Source organism: Zootoca vivipara, chromosome 1 (assembly GCF_965207765.1).
Source record: "Zootoca vivipara chromosome 1, rZooViv2.hap1.1, whole genome shotgun sequence".
NCBI classification, from domain to species: domain Eukaryota; kingdom Metazoa; phylum Chordata; class Lepidosauria; order Squamata; family Lacertidae; genus Zootoca; species Zootoca vivipara.
The window spans coordinates 26,774,403-26,798,432 of NC_142582.1; the positions used below are offsets into that span (position 1 = coordinate 26,774,403).

The window sequence follows — 24,030 nt, forward strand, 5'->3', positions numbered from 1 at the left end:
GACTTTTCAAAAAACCTGACACAAAACCTGAAGCAATTAGTTATAATTTATGCATATTCGGGGTGTCATTACAATTTGCGGTTGATGAATAGGCAAGGCAGTATCATCGGCAGAAAACCTAACCGGTGAGACCTTGTTGTTTCTCCCCACACTAGACCTTAAGAGCTGCTGGCAAAACATACATGATCTTTTTTGTCCTGGTGATTTTCCTCGGCTCTTTCTACCTGATCAACCTGATCCTGGCTGTTGTTGCCATGGCCTACGAAGAGCAGAACCAAGCTACCATGGAAGAAGCCGAGCAGAAGGAGGCCGAGTTCCAGCAGATGCTGGAGCAGCTGAAAAAGCAACAGGAAGAAGCCCAGGTAGCTTTCTTCTGGAAAATGCACTGCTTATAATGCACTTGCTATAATGCACTGACATAAACTTGTATCTTATCGGATTTTTCTTGGGCAGCACCTGCCAAGGCCCTCACTGACACCCAGAGCTCTCTGGACCTTCTGATGTCCTCCTTCTTGTTGCCACTTACTAGCCTGTATGCTTGGTCTCTCTCTCTCTCTCTCTCTCTCTCTCTCTCTCTCTCTCTCTCTCTCTCTCTCTTCGCCAAGTGTGAGTGATAGGACTGAGGAGCCAGAGAAGCTAGTTGACTTCCCAGCCATTTCCCTCTGGATAGCCAACAGAGAAGAAGTGGGTGACTGCAGAAGCCAGGCAGAATGGTTGGGGTTGGGGAATTGGGGCAATGTTCCTCCAAATCTGCAGCTGGCATTTGACCCAGGTGGCGCTGTGGGTTAAACCACAGAGTCTAGGGCTTGCTGGCCAGAAGGTCGGTGGTTCGAATCCCTGCAACGGGGTGAGCTCCCGTCGCTCAGTCCCAGCTCCTGCCCACCTAGCAGTTTGAAAGCACATCAAAGTGCAAGTAGATAAATAGGGACTGCTCCGGCGGGAAGGTAAACGGCGTTTCCGTGTGCTTCTCTGGTTTCCCAGAAGCAGCTTTGTCATGCTGGCCACATGACCCGGAAGCTGTCTGCGGACAAACGCCGGCTCCCTCGGCCTATAGAGCGAGATGAGCGCCACAACCCCAGAGTCGGACACGACTGGACCTGATGGTCAGGGGTCCCTTTACCTTTACCTAAATACAGTGGTACCTCGGGTTAAGAACTTAATTCGTTCTGGAGGTCTCTTCTTAACCTGAAACTGTTCTTAAAGGTACCACTTTAGCTAATGGGGCCTCCCACTGCCGCCCCGCCACCGCTGCACGATTTCTGTTCTCATCCTGAAGCAAAGTTCTTAACCTGAGGTACTATTTCTGGGTTAGTGGAGTCTGTAACCTGAAGCGTCTGTAACCCGAGGTACCACTGTATCACAAAACAGCGAATCTGCTACCGTTAAACACTTGATGCTAAATAAATAAATAAATAAATGTTTAGCGGGTGTTTATGTACTTAGATTTAGACTCAACTTGTGTTGCGTTAAACAAAGGTATTCCATCATTCCAGGGGATGATTGCCCTAGAATGAGGAAGCCTGCATAGTGTGGCTGGAGCTTATCCACCCCTTGCCTTCCCTCCATTTTCAGCTGAGGTGTATTTTTATTGCATATCCATGTGGTCGCTAAGCACAAGGAAGGAGAGTGGGACAGTACTTAAGTAGGCCCACCCCTGACTTCTGCACATATGCTAGTCCCGCCCCTAACCTCTGTGTGGTTGACCGAAGCCATGAATGGGGCTTTATGTGGGCACAGCTTTATGTGTGATAGGGAACCCTGGTGTGGTCTCAGTTCCCAGTCAGCCATTCAGGGACTTTTCTCATGTTCCTGCACTTTTGTGAAGGGCAGTATGGGACTGCTGTACGTGCAGCAGCTGAAGACAGGGCCTGCAGGCATGAGCTAGTGTGAACAGTGCACAGGAGGGTCTTGGTAGCCTGCAGTGTAACTCCTGAAACCACTTCACATATTAATTAATTAATTATTACTTATACCCTGCCCATCTGGCCGGGCCTCTCCAGCCACTCTGGGTGGCTCGCAATTGAATATTAAAAACACAATAAAATATCAAACATTAAAAACTTCCAGTTACAGGTAGGTAGCTGTGTTGGTCTGAGTCGAAGCAAAATAAAAAAATTCCTTCAGTAGCACCTTAAAGACCAACTAAGTTTTTATTTTGGTATGAGCTTTCGGGGGTGGGTGGGAATCATGGGCGTACCCAGCATGGGGCAGGGGGGGCAGCTGCCCCCTAGAAGCAGGGCAGCTGGAGAGGACAGGCAGGGGCGCTTAAAACCATGGAGCCACCTGGGATGAACAAAGACATAGGATTCTTATCTCATTATGCATGATCAAGCTTCCTTTAGCGCCTCAGCCCTTGCTTTTCCCCCGCAAGACCAATTGCAGTCATCAGCAGTCGTTAACAGCCATCAACAGGTTTACCACTCCTATCAGCCCATCACCCATTCCCACCCACCCCCACCACCCTCTGTATATACATAAGGGTCTGGCTCTTCTGTTTCAAGTGTATCTGAAGAAGTGTGCATGCACACGAAAGCTCATACCAAAATAAAAACTTAGTTGGTCTTTAAGGTGCTACTGAAGGAAATTTTTTTATTAAAAACTTCGTTAAACAGATGTCTTCTAAAATTCAGATAGTCGTTTATTTCCTTGACACCTGATGGGAGAGCGTTCCACAGGGCAGGCGCCTCTGCCTGGTTCCCTGTAACCCCACATCTCATAGGGAGGGAACCGCCAGAAGGCCCTCGGAGCTGGACCTCCGTGCCCAGGCTGAACGATGGGGGTGGAAACTCTCCTTACCAATGAATGTGACTCGTCAATGGGATAGGACGCCTAGAAGTGAAAAACTCCAGAGAAGCAAATAACTAATGATCCACTGGCCTTTAAGATATTTCACTACCAACTCTTAAATAGTAGGATGGAATTGGCTGGTGTGTTACAGAAACATGGGTTGATGGAAGTAGCTGTGAAGGAGAGAAGATTGGGACAGGTTCTAAGCAGAGGCAACATACCATTGGTGGCTAACTTATTAAAAAACTACAGGGACAACTGTGCTGTATTTTCAGAGAACTTCATTACCTTAAAAGAAGAAAGCAAGCATTATTTTATTCCAAATAGAGAGGCACTAATTATTGACATTTGCACGTAATTGCTTTGTGACTGTGTACCCTTGGAAGCAATAATGAATCTCTCTAAGGTTATGATTTAATGTGGTAATCCAACTAATGCTAATTACCTGACACTGTAACACAACAGACAACAGCAGCTGTGGCAGCAGCATCAATGGCATCAAGAGATTTCAGTGGCGTGGGTGGATTGGGGGAGCTCTTGGAAAGTTCTTCAGAGGCATCTAAATTAAGCTCCAAGAGTGCTAAAGAAAGAAGGAACAGGCGCAGGAAAAAAAGGCAGAAGGAACTTTCGGAAGAAGAAGATAGGGCAGAAGCCGAACAGTTTCCTAAATCTGAATCGGAAGACAGTATCCGAAGGGGAGGTCGCCTGTCCTATGAAAAAAGGACTTCAACTCACCAGGTAAAGTATGCAGGCTATGTAATTCTGAAGCAAATTCTTTCATTTATATCCCATGTCATAAGGAATAGGACAGAGCCCTTTTCATGGTGGCCCCACAACTGCGCAACTCTCTTCCACAAGAAGCCTGCTATGCTCCATAATTAGGGTCTTATAGAAAATCCATTAGGACTATTTCTTTATTTTTTTGTGTCCAAGTCAAGGCATGCAAATAAAGACTGGCTTTGTTTTGTGATGTCTCCCACTGAATTCTATGGAACAAGCTGAAAAGCATGCAATCTGGGTCATAGTTGAGAAGAGGGCAAAGCCTGCAGGTACTGGGGATCAACAAGGGCAGAGGAGGATATTTCATCCTCACCTCGACAGTGTCCCTGAGTGCATCCTTTTACTTTCTCCCATATAAGTGAATATTTACATTTGAGGACAAATAGCAGGTGGAGGCAAAAGGCTGCCCCCTCCCCACCAAAGTGACCCCATTGTGGGAGTCCTACCTTTCATTCCAGTACTGAATGTATTGTTGGGGGAACAGGGAGTGGGGGGCTACATGATCCTAAGACTTAGGTGTAGGTGTTATACATTTATTTCTAAAACTTGCCACTACCGAAGTCCTGAAGCAATTTACAGTAAAAAAAAAAAGATCAAATAGCAAAAATAAAATAAAACATGTTAAAAACATATGCAGAACAAAATACCATAAAAGGGTTTATCTCCATCTTAACCACCATGTGAAATTTACATGTGAAATGTTGTAACGCAGATAATGGTGGTTTAAAATAAAAGTTGCTAAGCCAGGAATTTCAAACCATGTATTTCAGAGTATCTTTAGAACCAATAGGAAAATCAATCAGACTAGTCCAGGGATTACTGGAAGTTTAAAGTAACTAGATCAGAAAGCCCCTTCATGGATCAATGCCTTGTCGTGGCGAAGGGGCTTGAATAACTCAGAGAAGCTATGAGCTATGCCATGCAGGGCCACCCAAGATGGACAGGTCATAGTGGAGAGTTTTGACTAAACGTGATCCACCTGGAGAAGGAACTGGCAAGCCACTCCAGTATCCCTGCCAAGAAAACTCCATGGACAAAGACAACAGGCATATAAAAGTTATGACGCTGGAAGATGAGCCCCTCAGGTCGGAAGGCGTCCAACATGCTACTGAGGAAGAGCGGAGGACAAGTACAAGTAGATTCAGAGCTGATGAAGCGGCTGGGCCAAAGCCGAAAGGACGCTCAGTTGCGGATATGCCTGGAAGCGAAAGGAAAGTCCGATGCTGCAAAGAAAAATATTGCATAGGAACCTGGAATGTAAGAACCATGAGTGGAGGTAAGCTGGATGTGGTCAAAAATGAGATGACAAGAATAAATATCGACATCCTGGGCATCAGTGAACTAAAATGGAAGGGAATGGGCGAATTCAGTTCGGGTGACTATCATATCTACTACTGTGGGCAAGAATCCTGTAGAAGAAATGGAGTGGCCCTCATAGTCAACAAAAGAGTGGCAAAAGCTGTAATGGGATGCAATCTCAAAAATGACAGAATGATCTCGATACAAATCCAAGGCAGACCTTTTAACATCACAGTAATCCAAGTTTATGCACCAACTACCGGTGCTGAAGAAAGTGAAATTGACCAATTCTATGAAGACCTACAACAACTTCTAGAAATGACACCAAAGAAGGATGTTCTTCTCATTACAGGGGATTGGAATGCTAAAGTAGGGAATCAAGAGATAAAAGGAACAACTGGCAAGTTTGGCCTTGGAGTTCAAAATGAAGCAGGGCAAAGGCTAATAGAGTTCTGTCAAGAGAACAAGCTGGTCATCACAAACACTCTCTTTCAACAACACAAGAGACGACTCTACACATGGATATCACCAAATGGGCAGCATCGAAATCAGATTGATTATATTCTCTGCAGCCAAAGATGGAGAAGCTCTATACAGTCAGCAAAAACAAGACCTGGAGCTGACTGTAACTCAGATCATCAGCTTCTTATAGCAAAATTCCAGCTTAAACTGAAGAAAGTAGGAAAAACCACAGGGCCAGTAAGATACAATCTGAATCAAATCCCTTATGAATACACATTGGAAGTGAGGAACAGGTTTAAGGATTTAGATTTGGTGGACAGAGTGCCTGAAGAACTATGGATGGAGGCTCGTAACATTATACAGGAGGCAGCAACGAAAACCATCCCAAGGAAAAGGAAATGCAAGAAAGCAAAATGGCTGTCCAACGAGGCCTTACAAATAGCGGAGGAGAGGAGGCAAGCAAAATGCAAGGGAGATAGGGAAAGATACAGGAAACTGAATGCAGATTTCCAAAAAACAGCAAGGAGAGACGAGGGTCTTCTTAAATGAGCAATGCAAAGAAATAGAGGAAAACAATAGAATGGGGAAAACCAGAGATCTGTTCAAGAAAATTGGAGATATGAAAGGAACATTTCGTACAAAGATTACCATAATCAAGGACAAAAGTGGTAAGGACCTAACAGAAGCAGAAGACATCAAGAAGAGGTGGCAAGAATACACAGAGGAATTATACCAGAAAGATATGGAGGTCTCGTACACCCCAGGTAGTGTGGTTGCTGACCTTGAGCCAGACATCTTGGAGAGTGAAGTCAAATGGGCCTTAGAAAGCACTGCTAATAACAAGGCCAGTGGAAGTGATGATATTCCAGCTGAACTATTTAAAATTTTAAAAGATGATGCTGTTAAGGTGCTACACCCAATATGCCAGCAAGTTTGGAAAACTCAGCAATGGCCAGAGGATTGGAGAAGATCAGTCTACATCCCAATTCCAAAGAAGGGCAGTGCCAAAGAATGCTCCAACTACCGCACAATTGCGCTCATTTCACACGCTAGCAAGGTTATGCTTAAAATTCTACAAGGCAGGCTTAGGCAGTATGTGGATCGAGAACTCCCAGAAGTGCAAGCTGGATTTCGAAAGGGCAGAGGAACCAGAGACCAAATAGCAAACATGCGCTGGATTATGGAGAAAGCTAGAGAGTTCCAGAAAAACGTCTACTTCTGCTTCATTGACTATGCAAAAGCCTTTGACTGTGTCGACCACAGCAAACTATGGCAAGTTCTTAAAGAAATGGGAGTGCCTGATCACCTCATCTGTCTCCTGAGAAATCTCTATGTGGGACAAGAAGCTACAGTTAGAACTGGATATGGAACAACTGATTGGTTCAAAATTGGGAAAGGAGTACGACAAGGTTGTATATTGTCTCCCTGCTTATTTAACTTATATGCAGAATTCATCATGCGAAAGGCTGGACTAGATGAATCCCAAGCCGGAATTAAGATTGCCAGAAGAAATATCAACAACCTCAGATATGCAGATGACACAACCTTGATGGCAGAAAGCGAGGAGGAATTAAAGAACCTTTTAATGAGGGTGAAAGAGGAGAGCGCAAAATATGGTCTGAAGCTCAACATCAAAAAAACCAAGATCATGGCCACTGGTCCCATCACCTCCTGGCAAATAGAAGGGGAAGAAATGGAGGCAGTGAGAGATTTTACTTTCTTGGGCTCCTTGATCACTGCAGATGGTGACAGCAGTCACGAAATTAAAAGACGCCTGCTTCTTGGGAGAAAAGCAATGACAAACCTAGACAGCATCTTAAAAAGCAGAGACATCACCTTTCCGACAAAGGTCCGTATAGTTCAAGCTATGGTTTTCCCAGTAGTGATGTATGGAAGTGAGAGCTGGACCATAAAGAAGGCTGATCGCCGAAGAATTGATGCTTTTGAATTATGGTGCTGGAGGAGACTCTTGAGAGTCCCATGGACTGCAAGAAGATCAAACCTATCCATTCTTAAGGAAATCAGCCCTGAGTGCTCCCTGGAAGGACAGATCGTGAAGCTGAGGCTCCAATACTTTGGCCACCTCATGAGAAGAGAAGAATCCTTGGAAAAGACCCTGATGTTGGGAAAGATTGAGGGCACTAGGAGAAGGGGACGACAGAGGACAAGATGGTTGGACAGTGTTCTCGAAGCTACAAACATGAGTTTGACGAAACTGCGGGAGGCAGTGCAAGACAGGAGTGCCTGGCGTGCTATGGTCCATGGGGTCACGAAGAGTCGGACACGACTAAACGACTAAACAACAACAACAACAACAACAGATCAGAAAGCATATTCAGAAGCAGGAGTAATAAATATTAACAGAAGGATTGTCTCTCCTCCCCCCCATCCCAGTACTAGTGATGACTTTATTTATTCATGAGTACTGCTAATGAAATATGCAGAGAGGGAGTAAAAGATTCCATTAAGGAGTTTCTTGTTGTGCAATTAAATAAAAGCGTGGCCAGCAAAAATGGATCCCCCCCCCTTCTCTCAGTGGCAAAGTTACCATCTTCAGGTCTCTTGTGGCTCCTGGATGTTGCTTGAAAGCATTAATTGATGAGACAGTATGATTAATAAATGGTGGATTAATAGATCTCTAGTTAAATGGATTTAGCCATTGGGCTTCCCCCAAAGCAGTAAGCAACAGCCGCCTACTTAATATGCTTCCTTTTGCCTTCGGAAGCATCTACTAGTGTGTGAAAGATCCCCCTTGAGGAAAATGCAGGGTGGGTCATGGCTATGTTTAATTAAATGGTTGAGGGGATTTTGCCTAACAATGTTGCCTTGCATAATGGGTTAGAGAAGAACAAGTAAGCCTGGGCTGTGTAAATGGGTGCTAAAACTTAAATAGGAACACAGAAGTCCCCTTATACTGAGTCATTGGTCCATCTATGGCCCATCTATGAACACTAATATATTTAGTGTGAACTCTGAAAGTGTATACTCAATTCTGAACAAACTAAGCCTCGTCATAGCTGCCAGAGGGCAGTGAAAATTCGTGTGCCAGGCTTTTTGGACTCATTTTGGACACGGGTGGCAGTGTGGGTTAAACCACAGAGCCTAGGGCTTGCCGATCAGAAGGTCGGCGGTTCGAATCCCCACGATGGGGTGAGCTCCCGTTGCTTGGTCCCAGCTCCTGCCCACCTAGCAGTTTGAAAGCACCTCAAAGTGCAAGTAGATAAATAGGTACCGCTACAGCGGGAGGGTAAACAGCTTTTCTGTGTGCTGCTCTGGTTCGCCAGAAGCGGCTTTGTCATGCTGGCCACATGACCTGGAAGCTATACGCCGGCTCCCTCAGCCAATAAAGCAAGATGAGCGCCGCAACCCCAGTCGGTCACGACTGGACCTAATGGTCAGGGGTCCCTTTATCTTTACCTTTACCCATGAAATTTCTGAAACCAAAGAGGGTACATTGGTTGCCAGGTGTGATTCCCCCCCCCCAGCTCTCCTACCCCACTATTAAGGTTCCAGGGATTAAAACTTCTGCAGGCAAAGCTCTCCTACCTGCCTGAGCTAGCATCCTCCCCAAGACCAGGGGAGATATGGGTCTATGGAAAAATAAGTCAAGTTGAGTATCCTGAGACTTGTAGCCACAATTCTGGTATCACATCTCATAGTTTTAATTGATTAAACTTGCATGGTTGGACCAAAGCACTATTTACTTGAGTACATAAGGTGATAAGGATAATAAATATTATTATTATTATTATTATTATTATTAGTCAACAGCAATTAAAACAACAACAACCCACGAGTGGTTCCGAATACAAACTGTGTTCTTGGTTCCCCTCTTCCCCTCCCCCAATCCCTCTTACAGTCTTTGTTGAGCCTTCGCGGCTCCTTGTTTTCTCCGAGGCGCAACAGCAGAACAAGCATTTTCAGCTTCAGAGGCCGAGCAAAGGACATAGGATCGGAAAACGACTTTGCCGATGATGAGCACAGCACCCTTGAGGACAACGAGAGCAGAAGGGACTCTCTCTTCGTCCCAAACAGACACAACAGCGAACGCCGCAACAGCAATACCAGCCAGACGAGCCTGTCATCAAAGATGGTGCCAACGATTCCGGCGAACGGGAAGATGCACAGCACCGTGGATTGCAATGGCGTTGTTTCCTTGGTGGGAGGACCTCCTGGGCTCATTTCACCTACTGGGCAGCTTCTGCTAGAGGTGAGAAGCTTCCTATTCCACTCTGTCGCATCTGGCATGTTTCTTATGTCTTAGACCCCCGGTGGGAGACCTTGAGCTCAGGGGCTGAATGAACAACTCTGTCTGGCCCTCAGAACTCTCTCCAGGCCACACCTACCACTGATTCATTCCCCCCCCCCCGAGTTTCTTTCCTGCCTTGAATGTGCCCATGAACTCTTAATCATGCTTGTTTGGAGATAGAGAGGGGTGTATTTAGAAAGTAGCCTACTGGGGCAAAGGCAAAAATTGCATTCATTGCATGTGCCGTCAGGTGGTAGCCCACAATGGAATGTGAACCAGGTTTCCCCATCCCTGCCTTACACTTTGATGTTTGTGTACACTGCCTCTGGTTTTCCCAGATTGCTACCACCACCACTAAAGCACATGCGAAGTTATGCGTATTGATCAGACACCACCAAAAAACCTCAGATCTTTGTGTGATCATATATGTTGGGGGTCACATTTACTGCATATAGCGTATGGCTTGAGTTCCTGGAATTATATTGACCACAATTGTATTTTCAGGGTACCACCACCGAAACAGAAATAAGAAAAAGAAGATTGAGCTCTTACCAGATTTCAATGGAGTTGATGGAAGAATCTGCAGCAAGACAAAGAGCCATGAGTATAGCCAGTATACTCACAAACACCATGGAAGGTACTGGGTTGGGGGGGGGGCAGGAATATGTTTGGCCATGTATTCTACTGAAATCACACTCTTAAAAGAGGGCCACTTCTATTACAGTGGAAAGTAAGCATTGTTAAATGCTGAACCTTTAGGTGTTCATTGAGCATTTCCATTGCTTAGAGTGAATCAAGTTGGTCCAGCCCTTGTAAAATTCCCTAATTTTATTTCCACCTCCCTCTCAGGCAGCTGTTAAAATGGTTTTCAGGTGATTTTTGCATCCTCTCTAATGATGGCATGCCTGGCCTTCCTGGGTAACTGGTATTTCTGATGCACCAAAGAAGAAAGGAATCTTCCTGTTCTTGGTGGCATGAGAAGCAATTAGTTTGTACCAAAACTAGTGCCTCATCTACCTGTAAGTGCTAATGCCTCAAAATGGCATTGGTGGGCAAACCAAGGGAAGACAATTGCAGCCTTGTGTACATGCCAGTCAGATCTTTATTGTTTGTGGGCAACACCCATTACAATGTAATTCACAAAACAACCACAATACAAGGGTAAGTAAAAGCATCAAGTTTTGGAATTATAAATAATCAAAACTTAAAATGATAAATCATTGATAGTTGTTTTTTTTAAAAAATTAAGTATCCTGTAACATTCTCACGAAGAGTCGGCGTCATGAAGAGTCGAACACGACCAAACGACAACAACAACATTTTCATTTTTAGCTAACAAACTTGCTAACATCAGCCAGCAACCATCTAATTTTGTATTAATCGGCTTGACCTTCTAGAAAACTCTGAAATGAAAAGAGGAATCTATTCCTAGGTGAATTGTATAGAGGGGAATATAGAATAGAGTGCACAATCAGGGCCAGCTCACCTATATGGCAAGGTGAGCCAATTGTCTCAGGCGGCAGATCCTGCTTGCTATGGTGCCTCCTCCTCCTCCTCCTGTGCACTTGGCCTCCCCCTTTGCTGCTGCCCTTCTCCTCCTCCTCCTCCTCCTCCTTCATGCATGCCTGCTGCCACTGCCTCCTCTGCGGCGGCTGCAGCAGTGGTGGGTGGGCATGGAGCAGGCAGCCAAGGCAGTATTTTCTGTTTTGCTGGGCCAGCCTTGTGCACAATGTTGTCTATCTTGCCTTTCTATCTTGATCGTGTTGATTTTTTACCTGTTTACATCGGAAGCAAAGTACACTGTAATTAACCTGGCATAAGGAGCAAATGGCCAGGTGAAATTTGGCCCAGCCCAACTGTCTTCACTTATAAAACCTGTCAAAACAAATACTGCAGTATGCCGTTCTGCATGAAGCACATCCGTGCCATACATTAAAACACATTGCTTACGCCAAATAATCCTGGCAACTGGAGTTTGTTTAAGGTGCTGGAAATCATAACTCTGCAATGGGTTAACCTACCGTTCCCAGGATTTGGGGTAGGGTGGGGGGTGGAGGGCGAAAAGAGAGCAGTGCTATTTTTCTAGAAAAAGAGGTGCTGGAACTCACCTCCCTCATTCTCTTAGAATGGCAATGGCGCCCACCTGAGAGGTGCCGGAACTGAGATTTGGTGAGTTGCAGCTGAAAAAAAGCCCTAGGAAAAAGCCACATGCTTTAAATGGTGTGGTGTGGGTGTGACTTATGTTTGAAAATGGCACCAAAGCATTTAATAAATGAATAAATAATGATAGTCATAATAAACACATGCAACTATGAAGAGAGTCTTCATGTTTATATATGTAGTTTTGACTTTTTAAAAGTATCTACATAGACTTATTCCTCTACATATACCTATTCCTCTACATATACCTATGGTTACAGGTAGGTAGCCGTGTTGGTCTGGGTCGAAGTAAAATAAAAAAAATTCCTTCAGTAGCACCTTAAAGACCAACTAAGTTTTTGTATTGGTATGAGCTTTCGTGTGCATGCACACTTCTTCAGATACACTGAAGAAGTGTGCATGCACACGAAAGCTCATACCAAAACAAAAACTTAGTTGGTCTTTAAGGTGCTACTGAAGGAATTTTTTTATTTTACATATACCTATGTAATGTATAGTTCTGGCTGTTCATTGCAGAAAGGTGATTTATTTTTTATGTTTTTAACCAATATCTTGCCTATAAAATCTTTCTCCAGAACTTGAAGAATCCAGACAGAAGTGTCCGCCATGCTGGTATAGATTTGCAAACACATTCTTGATCTGGGATTGCTGGCCTCCTTGGCTAAAAGTGAAGCACATCATGAATTTGATAGTGATGGATCCATTTGTTGACCTTGCTATCACCATCTGCATTGTTTTGAATACGCTGTTCATGGCTATGGAGCATTATCCCATGACTCCCTATTTCAACCATGTCCTTTATGTTGGAAACCTGGTACGTGAACAATTATTTATTCACATGATCTTATAATAGGAATCTTTAAGGCAATGTACAATGCGGTATACAAGAATTTTTGAAATGTAACTCAATTAAAAAGAGAAGCTGAGTAAAAAGCAGTAGAATGTACCAGCATCCAGATGCACAGAAACCAGAAATGCAGCACCATCTTGAAGAAATTTTCTGAGTAACAGGGGAGATTTTTCAGTGGCATCTAAAATAAGATCAATGATGAGGAACACTGGGTTTCTCTGATGAAAGTTATTTAGCAAACCTGCTGAAAAAGTCCTGCTCCACGACTATCAGGTTTAATCCCCTGGAGGAAAGGGCTAGATTTTCAGGCTCTCTTGATGAACCCCTCAGGTGGCCCCGAAAGTGGGGACTTTGCCCCTCTCAGCAAAGTCCCACTGCACCTCATGAGGAGACCCACTCCGGAGCCCAAACAGGACATTCTCTATGTACTCCAGAGAGGGTCTCCTCACGAGCCAGAGATGCAGCGGGGCTTTGCTGAGGCCCTTCAGCCTCCTAGCTAACAGCTGGCATGTGGGAAAGCCACGCCTCAACTGAGGAAGCCCCCATGCTCTTCCAGCTCGTTAGGCAGCTCAACTGAAGCGTGGAAGCCCCTCCATGCCTCAGCTGAGCAAGATTCCACACTGCTGAGGGAGGAGCTCATTAAGAAGCCCCTCCCTACCTCTGATGAGCAAGGCCCCACGCTGCTGAGGGAGGAGCTCGTTAAGCAGCTCAACTGAAGCGTGGAAGCCCTTCCATGCCTCAGCTGAGCAAGGCCCCACGCTGCTGAGGGAGGAGCTCGTTAAGAAGCCCCTCCCTGCCTCTGATGAGCAAGGCCCCACGCTGCTGAGGGAGGAGCTCGTTAAGCAGCTCAACTGAAGCGTGGAAGCCCCTCCATGCCTCGGCTGAGCAAGGCCCCATGCTGCTGAGGGAGGAGCTTGTTAAGAAGCCCCTCCCTGCCTCAGCTGAGCAAGGCCCCACCCTGCTGATGGAGGAGCTCGTTAGGCAGCTCAACTGAAGCGTGGAAGCCCTTCCATGCCTCAGCTGAGCAAGATTCCACACTGCTGAGGGAGGAGCTCGTTAAGAAGCCCCTCCCTACCTCTGATGAGCAAGGCCCCACGCTGCTGAGGGAGGAGCTCGTTAAGCAGCTCCACTGAAGCGTGGAAGCCCTTCCATGCCTCAGCTGAGCAAGGCCCCACGCTGCTGAGGGAGGAGCTCGTTAAGAAGCCCCTCCCTGCCTCTGATGAGCAAGGCCCCACGCTGCTGAGGGAGGAGCTCGTTAAGCAGCTCAACTGAAGCGTGGAAGCCCCTCCATGCCTCAGCTGAACAAAGCCCCATGCTGCTGTGGGAGGAGCTCGTTAAGAAGCCCCTCCCTGCCTCAGCTGAGCAAGGCCCCATGCTGCTGAGGGAGGAGCTCGTTAAGCAGCTCAACTGAAGCGTGGAAGCCCCTCCATGCCTCAGCTGAACAAAGCCCCATGCTGCTGTGGGAGGAGCTCGTTAAGAAGCCCCTCCCTGCCTCAGCTGAGCAAGGCCCCATGCTGCTGAGGGAGGAGCTCGTTAAGCAGCTCAACTGAAGCGTGGAAGCCCCTCCATGCCTCAGCTGAACAAAGCCCCATGCTGCTGAGGGAGGAGCTCGTTAAGAAGCCCCTCCCTGCCTCAGCTGAGCAAGGCCCCATGCTGCTGAGGGAGGAGCTCGTTAAGCAGCTCAACTGAAGCGTGGAAGCCCTTCCATGCCTCAGCTGAGCAAGGCCCCACGCTGCTGAGGGAGGAGCTCGTTAAGAAGCCCCTCCCTGCCTCTGATGAGCAAGGCCCCACGCTGCTGAGGGAGGAGCTCGTTAAGCAGCTCAACTGAAGCGTGGAAGCCCCTCCATGCCTCGGCTGAGCAAGGCCCCATGCTGCTGAGGGAGGAGCTTGTTAAGAAGCCCCTCCCTGCCTCAGCTGAGCAAGGCCCCACCCTGCTGATGGAGGAGCTCGTTAGGCAGCTCAACTGAAGCGTGGAAGCCCTTCCATGCCTCAGCTGAGCAAGATTCCACACTGCTGAGGGAGGAGCTCGTTAAGAAGCCCCTCCCTACCTCTGATGAGCAAGGCCCCACGCTGCTGAGGGAGGAGCTCGTTAAGCAGCTCAACTGAAGCGTGGAAGCCCTTCCATGCCTCAGCTGAGCAAGGCCCCACGCTGCTGAGGGAGGAGCTCGTTAAGAAGCCCCTCCCTGCCTCTGATGAGCAAGGCCCCACGCTGCTGAGGGAGGAGCTCGTTAAGCAGCTCAACTGAAGCGTGGAAGCCCCTCCATGCCTCAGCTGAACAAAGCCCCATGCTGCTGTGGGAGGAGCTCGTTAAGAAGCCCCTCCCTGCCTCAGCTGAGCAAGGCCCCATGCTGCTGAGGGAGGAGCTCGTTAAGCAGCTCAACTGAAGCGTGGAAGCCCCTCCATGCCTCAGCTGAACAAAGCCCCATGCTGCTGAGGGAGGAGCTCGTTAAGAAGCCCCTCCCTGCCTCAGCTGAGCAAGGCCCCATGCTGCTGAGGGAGGAGCTCGTTAAGCAGCTCAACTGAAGCGTGGAAGCCCCTCCTTGCCTCAGCTGAGCAAAGCCCCACCCTGCTGAGGGAGGAGCTCCCCCTTGCCTCAGCTGAGCAGCCTCAACAAGCTTCTGGCTGGCAAGAGGGTGCATCCCCCCAGCTCAAAAAGATTGCCTTTGAGCTGGGTCTTCTGAGGGAGGTGTGTTCTGGCACCTTTTTGCCTAGAAACAAAGTACTGGGGGAGGGGCACTATTGCCGTGGTTTCGCCCCACTAGACACACCACTCCTGTCCCACCAGATAAAGGAAATGCTTGTGGGCAGTGCTACTTTTCTGAAAAAAAGAGGTGCCCAAACTCACCATGAACAGCTCCCTTGTTCTCCTATAATGCTGCCCACCTGAGAGTTCCGGTGAGTTTCGGCTGCAAAAAAAAGCCGTGCTTGTCGGTAACTAGAAATATCTACTTCAAACTTGTCACTGCCTTTCACTTGAAAATGAAGCTATGCACAATAAAGGAAACTAGTTGCTAATGCCCTAAAATTCACTGCTGTTAACCAAAGTGTTAAGTGCTTTTTAAAGTTTGATTGCACTGTGTTTGTTAAAAAGAATAATCACCATCCTAATTCCACAGGTGTGGGTCTCCTTAGGAAAACCAATGGGAAGACTAGTGGGAAATGACTATGCAAAGCTCTTAAACAGATGACTCTTTGCATCCCACCCCTATTACCTCCGCTTCTTTAGGCTCTCATTAATGAAAATGCGATTACGCATGTTATTTGACAATATTACAGAATCTTAGCCCATGTAATCTAAGCTGCTTTGCAGAGATCATTTGTGGAGCAACACTTAGGCTTAGCCTATATAATTTTTTCACAAGCTGATTTAGTCGTGCCGCCATTGTTCCAGCGCAGAATTGTCTGTAACGCTGAAAAGTTTTAAGATCACATTGCCATCTCATTACCTTTGTTCAGTAAAACAAATTACTTAGGAACCTAATATTTCAAAAAGTGCTTTAAAAAAAGAAAAGAAAAACCCCATCATAATAATGTTGCCACTTTAGTAGTGTGGTGGTGGTGGTGGTGGAATATTTAACAGTAGCATTCTGCTAATCCAAATTAATTCTAATATATCAGTGCCTGACCTAAAAGTCCCCATTGATGTCCTCACGTCCCCAGACAGAAATTATACCTTTATGGGCCTTTCATTTTACTAGAACATGAAACTATATCAGCTTTTAATATGAAATATGAATCCAAATAGAAGAAATATTCTATTCGTAACACTGTTCAAGTTCCAGCGAATGACCTACTGATTTAGAGGTGCTGAATGCATAAGAACAGCACATTTGGCTGGTGCCCTAAGTGCCAGATATAATTAGATCATGTCCAGAAGAGGGCAACAAAAATGGTCAAAGGCCTGGAAATGATGCCTTATGAGAAACGGCTTAGGGAGCTGGGTATGTTTAGCCTGGAGAAGAGAAGGTTAAGGGGTGATATGATAGCCATGTTCAAATATATAAAAGGATGTCATATAGAGGAGGGAGAAAGGTTGTTTTCTGCTGCTCTAGAGAAGCGGACACGGAGCAATGGATTCAAACTACGAGAAAGAAGACTCCACCTAAACATTAGGAAGAACTTCCGGACAGTAAGAGCTGTTCGGCAGTGGAATTTGCTACCAAGAAGTGTGGTGGAGTCTCCTTCTTTGGAGGTCTTTAATCAGAGGCTTGACAGGCATATGTCAAGAATGCTTTGATGGTGTTTCCTGCTTGGCAGGGGGTTGGACTGGATGGCCCTTGTGGTCTCTTCCAACTCTATGATTCTATGCCATCTATGCATACTGTATTATGTTCCACCCTTTTCTGTTATCTTTATTACAATTGATTTATCAGCTTCAAGGCAGTTTCAAGTCAGTTTACACATAAGGTGTTCCAGGGGGGCCATCAAAAGTATTCTTAAATCCCCGTTGTGGATATCTTAGAGTGCAGGCGCAAGTGAGCGGTGCAGAAAATCGAAACAGACTACAGTACTCAGACCATTTACTTCAGCATGTGAGGTGTGACTTTAACCTTGCAATCCACCTATTTTTCCAGTTAATTTAGGGCTGGTTCCCAAAGGCCAGTGGACCTCGTGTGAGTGTCACAGAATTGCTAGGTTCATATTCCAGAGGCACTTGCACAGAAACACTGATCACATCCACACATTGCTTCCTCCAAGAACCCCGGGAACTCTCACACACCTACAATTCTTAGCACTCTTAGCAAGCTGGAGTTTGTGGTAACAATAAAATATTTGTGTTCCCGATCACTTGTTTTAAAACATATGTGGGAAACAGGTACACACTGCAGGGTACTCCCATCCGAAGCAGTCTTCATACTGTATTAACTTTAATTAGGGACGAGTGCTGGTTCATAAGGTCCTCCCTGCTGGTACTCGTTTAAAAACCTCAAGTCTTTTACTCTCTTAATCTCTTAACCTCATTTTGTTGGTTTCCATCCAAAGGAAGTTAATTTACTAGTATTTGGTGGCCTGCTTTGTAGCTTGGCAATTGATTATGAGCCTTTTCCTTCTTCTCCTTTTCAGCCAAAGGAAATTACGATGAAATTCCTTGATTATTTCTACATAATTTAAAATTAATCGTATTAAAATTAAGTGTTTCGTTTTTAACAGAAAAACGTTAATTGAATGGGCTTCAGAAGTGACAGGAGAATGTCTCCGCAGAAATGAAAAGTTCAAGCAAAAGTATTAAAAATGACCCAAATGTTAGGGATATCGAAGATAAGAGCATTTTTCTGCTATGTTACCTGAAAATACCTGCCACCCTATTTTTACTATCACAGCATTCCAGAATATGAAATGCAGCAGGATGTGAATAATATATAGAGATTGCTATCCTAATGCTGTTCTAGCATTCATTCCACAGGATGGCGCAATGAAACACCACCCTAAACTCAACCATTTTAAAGTGGTGAGCCCCTTAGGAATCCATTATACTTCGTTTCAAATAATTTGTTTTGGTATGTAAACTTAGCATGCAATTGGGCAAGCTTAATTTAAAAGAACTCAAATGAAGTGTAAACTAATTCATTATACTTGCGCTTAGGTCTTCACTGGCATCTTCACAGCAGAAATGGTCCTCAAGATAATAGCCATGGATCCTTATTACTATTTCCAAGAAGGCTGGAACATTTTTGATGGCATCATTGTCAGCCTGAGTTTGATGGAGCTGGGTCTTGCAAACGTGGAAGGGTTGTCAGTCCTGAGATCCTTCAGACTGGTAAATGTGCAAACAGTACAACACACGTTTCCACATACTTTCCAGTATTTATAGGCAGAATGCAACAACTGCATACTGTATTGGCTTCGGCGTATTTGAAAGAAATCGAGATCAAACTTTTTTTACTGCTTTGAATTTAATTAGTATCGCTTGTGAAATTTGTTAACTGATTAGTAACTCCACCATGTTCCTTGAATTTATGCTTTAATCTAGTCTATAGAACAAATGTCATTCCAAAAGGATTTGACACGTAATACCAAATGTGAACTGATGGCTACTGTAGAAATGCTAATTGCAATGGAAAAAAAATATGTGAATGATGTTATAAGTGCTCAGTATGTGGCCTGTTTCACATTCATTTCCTAAATTCCACTAAATGTATATAAGCCTCGACTTACGAATTCAATCCGTTCCGAAGGCACCTTTGTAAGTAAAAAAATTCGTAAGTCGAAAAACGCCATTGGAAACGCGATTTCCCATAGGAATGCATTGGAAACGGAAAAATTCGTAAGTCGAAGCAACCCTATCTAAAAATTCGTAAGTCGAAAAATCCCTATCTAAAACTGCCCATTACCCCCATTTGTAAGTCGAAAAATTTGGTTGTCGAGTCGTTCGTAAGTCGAGGTACCACTGTAAGCAGTTTGTTCCTCCTTCTCTCTCTAAATTTCGACCAAATGTATTATGTTTTCATTTCTGAAGCTAAAATACAAAACACATGGAGAAGAATTTTGAGTAGTAACGATAACGCCATATTGTTCTTGTTTTCCAGCTCCGGGTCTTCAAATTGGCAAAATCCTGGCCGACGCTAAATATGCTGATCAAAATTATCGGCAACTCTGTGGGAGCTTTGGGAAACCTGACTTTGGTTCTGGCCATCATTGTCTTCATTTTTGCCGTGGTGGGCATGCAGCTGTTTGGCAAAAGCTACAAGGAATGTGTGTGCAAGATTGCAGAAGACTGTGAGCTTCCGCGCTGGCACATGAATGACTTTTTCCACTCTTTCTTGATCGTGTTCCGAGTCCTTTGTGGAGAATGGATAGAAACCATGTGGGACTGTATGGAAGTTGCAGGTCAAACCATGTGCCTCATTGTGTTCATGCTGGTCATGGTGATTGGAAACCTCGTGGTATGTAAATCAGGCTTTTTGAAAAGTATTAGGATGCCCTATAACTGCTGTTTTGTAGAAAAAAAATCACTAGGCCAGAGTTTGACTCTGGGTCCTTATTAAACTTTGCATAGTATTAACAGGCATCCCCAAACTGCGGCCCTCCAGATGTTTTGGCCTACAACTCCCATGATCCCTAGCTAGCAGGACCAGTGGTCGGGGAAGATGGGAATTGTAGTCCAAAACATCTGGAGGGCCGAAGTTTGGGGATGCCTGGTATTAACATGAATGGTTTTACAAGGCTAGTTTTCTTAGAAGAAAAAGTTGGTCACAGAAGGAAAATATGGTATTCTAGTTTGCCATGAGAAAAACAGAGGAGAAACTATGTGTCAGAACAGAAGTGCTTCTCTATCTGTGCACATTATGTTTTAGAAAAAATGCAGCTGCACCTAGGATATAGGCTGAGAAACTTGCATTTTAAAACAAAGCGGTGTATTGATTGGCCCACTGTGTGTGTCTCCTTCCTCCTCCTCCTCCTCCTCCTCCTCCTCCTCCTCCTCCTCCTCCTCCTCCTCCTCCTCCTCCTCCTCCTCCTCCTCCTCCTCCTTTGTTGATATTCTTTTTCTGTACAATAGAAACCCTATTTGGTTTTGTTCTTTCCCCCACCTTTTAGGTACTGAACCTCTTTCTGGCCTTGCTTCTGAGCTCCTTTAGTTCAGATAACCTCGCTGCTACTGATGACGATAACGAAATCAACAATCTTCAGATTGCCGTGGCAAGAATTCAGAAGGGAGTAGATTATGTAAAGAAAAAATTACGAGAGGTTGTCGAAAAAGGCGTTGTTAGGAGGCAGAAAGCTATGGAGGATATCAAAGCGCTCGAAGAACTAAGCAACAAGAAAGACATGTACATTTCCAACCATATGATGGTTGAAATAACTAGAGATGTTAACTACCTGAGAGATGGGAATGGAACCACAAGTGGTGTGGGCACGGGCAGCAGTGTGGAAAAATACATTATTGATGAAAATGATTATATGTCGTTCATAAATAATCCAGGCCTTACCGTGACTGTACCAATGGCAGTTGGAGAGTCGGATTTTGAAAATATAAATACAGAGGAATTTAGCAGCGAATCTGAAATTGAAGAAGGCAAAGAGGTAGGATTTTATATACACACGTATATATACAAAAGCACATGTGAAATGAAGCTGAAAACTGATGAAAAATATAATTTTAATGTATTTTATTGGCATTGTCATATTTATGTCTCTGCACATGTAGCAGTGCTGCAAGATTAGGCAGTTTTTGCTTCATAGCAACCTTCTTACTGCTTATTAGTTCCTTTCTTATTGTAAGTGTGTGTTTGGTTTATAATGGTGACATTTCTCCCATGTTGTGAAATTTTGAATGTGTGGGGGTCGTGGTGCATGAGGAGGGGACTGTCAGTGTCCCTTCTCAGCTATGAGCCCACCCTGAAAATTCCCTCACAGATCATTTAAAAACTTGGGGGGGGGATAGACTCCTACTAGAGCCAATAGGAGGTGATTCCCCCCCCCAGCTTTATCGGGGGAAAGGGCAAGGCTGGGGGCTGAATGGGGAGACCCTAAAGGTTGCATCAAACCTATGAGCTGGCTTAATCCTGGCGGACTTATTCCTGGTGTCAACAGTGCTGAGCTAGATGGAAATATAGCCAGCATAAGACAAGTTCCTATGTTCCCATGTTCTCTAGCACATGAGAGTCTTGCAACTCACCTTTCATGCTCTGCTATGCAGTAGCAACAGAACATCAGGTTGAATGGTAGAAGTGCTCTTGCATGAAGAGTGCTCCCTAACTTTTACTAAGCAGCAGCATCCAATGGAAAAAGGGTGTAGAGGAGTTGGAATCAATGGTGCCCCCTTGCCACACACCTCAAGTTCCTTAGAGCATTCCCCTGGAAGTTGGTATTTAAATAGCTGAATGAAAGTGGGAGGGGGGGGAGAGACCGTGAACTTAGATGTAAAAAAAACCCCAGCTCTGCCCTGCTTCCCCTCATATCCGTGCTAATGGGAAATGACTGGTTAGACTATCACTGAAGCCTAAAAGAAAAGGTGAAAACCGCACTAGGTGAAAAAAGGTGAAAACCGCACTAGGCAGAGGCCTACAGGAATGGGCTGGCCAGGATCCAAACCCTTCCATGTGCAAACAGAAAGTGTCTGATCCACACATATGAATATGTGTGGGTGAGAGAGAGAGCTAGTTTTGAGTAGCCGCCCTTCACACCTAATGAAGTGCCATTCTGGGGGCCCTTAACCTTGGGGGCGTTTCAAGGTGCTTCCCATGAAGTACATCTAAGCACTTTGGATTGCAGCTGTGCTGAATAATCCTTGAAGTATTTTATTTGATAGAGTGTTACTGAAACAGCAAGTATTCAAGTTCTTGAGTATTATTTAGTCACTGATATGAGTGACACTGTGGGTGGCGCTGTGGGTTAAACCACAGAGCCTAGGACTTGCTGATCAGAAGGTCAGCAGTTTGAATCCCCACGACGGGGTGAGCTCCCGTTGCTCGGTTCCAGCTCCTGCCAACCTTGCAGTTCGAAAGCACCTCAATGTGCAAGTAGATAAATAGGTACCGCTACAGCGGGAAGGTAAACGGCGTTTCTGTGTGCTGCTCTGGTTCGCCAGAAGCGGCTTTCTCATGCTGGCCACATGACCTGGAAGCTGTACGCCGGCTCCCTCGGCCAATAACACAAGATGAGTGCCGCAACCCCAGAGTCGGTCACGACTAGACCTAATGGTCAGGGGTCCCTTTACCTTTACCTTTATGAGTACTCCAGAAAAGATATATAATCAAACAAAACATTTTATGGAAGGGAATAAAATGGCATAAATTCAAGAAAAACAAAGTCTGGATATCTATTTTGGTTCTGAGGTGATCTTGCCTTGGAAATGTATGGTTTTCATTGGGAAAAGCTTTAAAGTATGGCATTTCCTATTTTAGACATCAGTATCTCTTTTCGTCCCAATCTCTTGCTTCCATAGACTTGATTCTTATTATATGCAGGACCTGTAGTTTTTTCTACTGACTGATTAAATTCTTGGTGGTTTGGTGACACGCATAATTATTGACAGGTATTTTTTTAGAGCTGGCTGTATTCAGTGGGTCATCTTGACATCAAAATTTTTATTTGATTCCAACATGAGTCAGAATGGCTAAAGAAATGATCTGCTAACATTATCATAAAGTGCTATCTAATGGGATAAGAATCTCAGTGTGTGGTATTGCTAAATAGAAAACATAAATGAAGCCTAACCAAATGAAGCCTACATCCTACTTTATAGGGGGCAGCCCTCTATTTGAAACGTTGTCAGAGGACACTCCTCTGTTCGAATGCCTATGTGGTCCAAGTCTCCTTTTAAGGCATTGGTTTGCATCAAACTTGCAAATAACGTAAATAAAAAATCAACAAAATCTCACCAAAATGGGGAATTCTTATGGCCAGTTGTGCAAATAGCAACTAAATGTTGCTAAAACTTTCACCAGCAATTCTATATCGTGTGTTCTGAAAGCACTGGACATTTTTTTAAAAAATAAGATTATCCTTTAAGTTTCAAAGTCAAAAATGCTTTTTGTGCATTTGTATGCTGTATAATTTACTCTTACAGCGCTCTCTCTCTCTCTCTCTCCTGTTCTCAATAATTTCTTGTAGCGGTTTCTTAACAAGTTATGTAACATTTATAAGAGGTGCACCCCCAATTTCTTCCTCTAGGCTATTCTCTCCATCATTCTTTTTCTCATCATTAGGTCTTCAGTGTTCTGGTCTTGAAGTACTATAGTTAAATGAATTCACTGATTGGTTGAGAGTTGGGTTCATTTTCTTACCCAATGACACATCTGTTATTAGTAGTTTTGATTTTGATTTTTTTAAAGGATATTTGTTTCCTAATACCTGGCTGAGAATACCTGTGTAGCTTGTTTTATTTATTTTCAAACTGATGTTTAATTAGCAATTTGCAATTTTATTTATCTTAAATTGGAGCGTAACTGTGTCCAAAACTAATGGAAGTGTTTCTCCTTAATAGAAGCAACTGTAGCTTTATTCTTTTCAGTTGTGTGGCTCAGGACTTTGAGGGTTGTGGAGGAGCATAACTTCCAAGATTCATACAATAGAAAGAGACACATTTAGTTTCACACGTTCACTCCTCGGGCCCCTCCCCTGGAATTTTCATAATTAAGATCAAAGGGAAGCCTGTCGAACTGAGAAGCTCCAGGACATCCTTGCAGAAAAATTCTGAAACAACAGCCCTTCCCTCAAAAAAGGAACAGTAGAGGTCTCAGTTACAACAAACTTCTTGCCATTTCTATCTTTTTTCTGTCTTTGGTTCATCAGATCCTTCTGCAAGCTATTGACTACAGTGTAAAATGCAGAATGGTTAAGAAACCAGAAAGGAGAAGAGAATAAGCCTTTTCTCTTTGTGCTAAATAATACATTAATTTAGGCTGTAGTGCAAGAGACCACTTGATGGACAGACCATTTTTTAACAAGTGACACTTAATATATTTCTGGATTAAAATAGGAATCCTAACAAAGGGGAGAT

The 24,030-nt window shown here is 44.6% G+C and overlaps 1 protein-coding gene across 1 annotated transcript in view; it reads left to right on the plus strand.

Moving 5' to 3' along the window:
• Positions 1–24,030, plus strand: part of LOC118093501 (sodium channel protein type 2 subunit alpha) — a 63,294-nt gene that overhangs the window by 13,774 nt on the left and 25,490 nt on the right. The window contains 8 exon segments of the mRNA XM_088660948.1: positions 156–362; positions 3,253–3,525; positions 9,188–9,538; positions 10,082–10,214; positions 12,313–12,551; positions 18,172–18,345; positions 19,115–19,471; positions 20,124–20,609. Of these exon segments, the coding sequence (XP_088517074.1) occupies positions 156–362; positions 3,253–3,525; positions 9,188–9,538; positions 10,082–10,214; positions 12,313–12,551; positions 18,172–18,345; positions 19,115–19,471; positions 20,124–20,609 (2,220 nt within the window).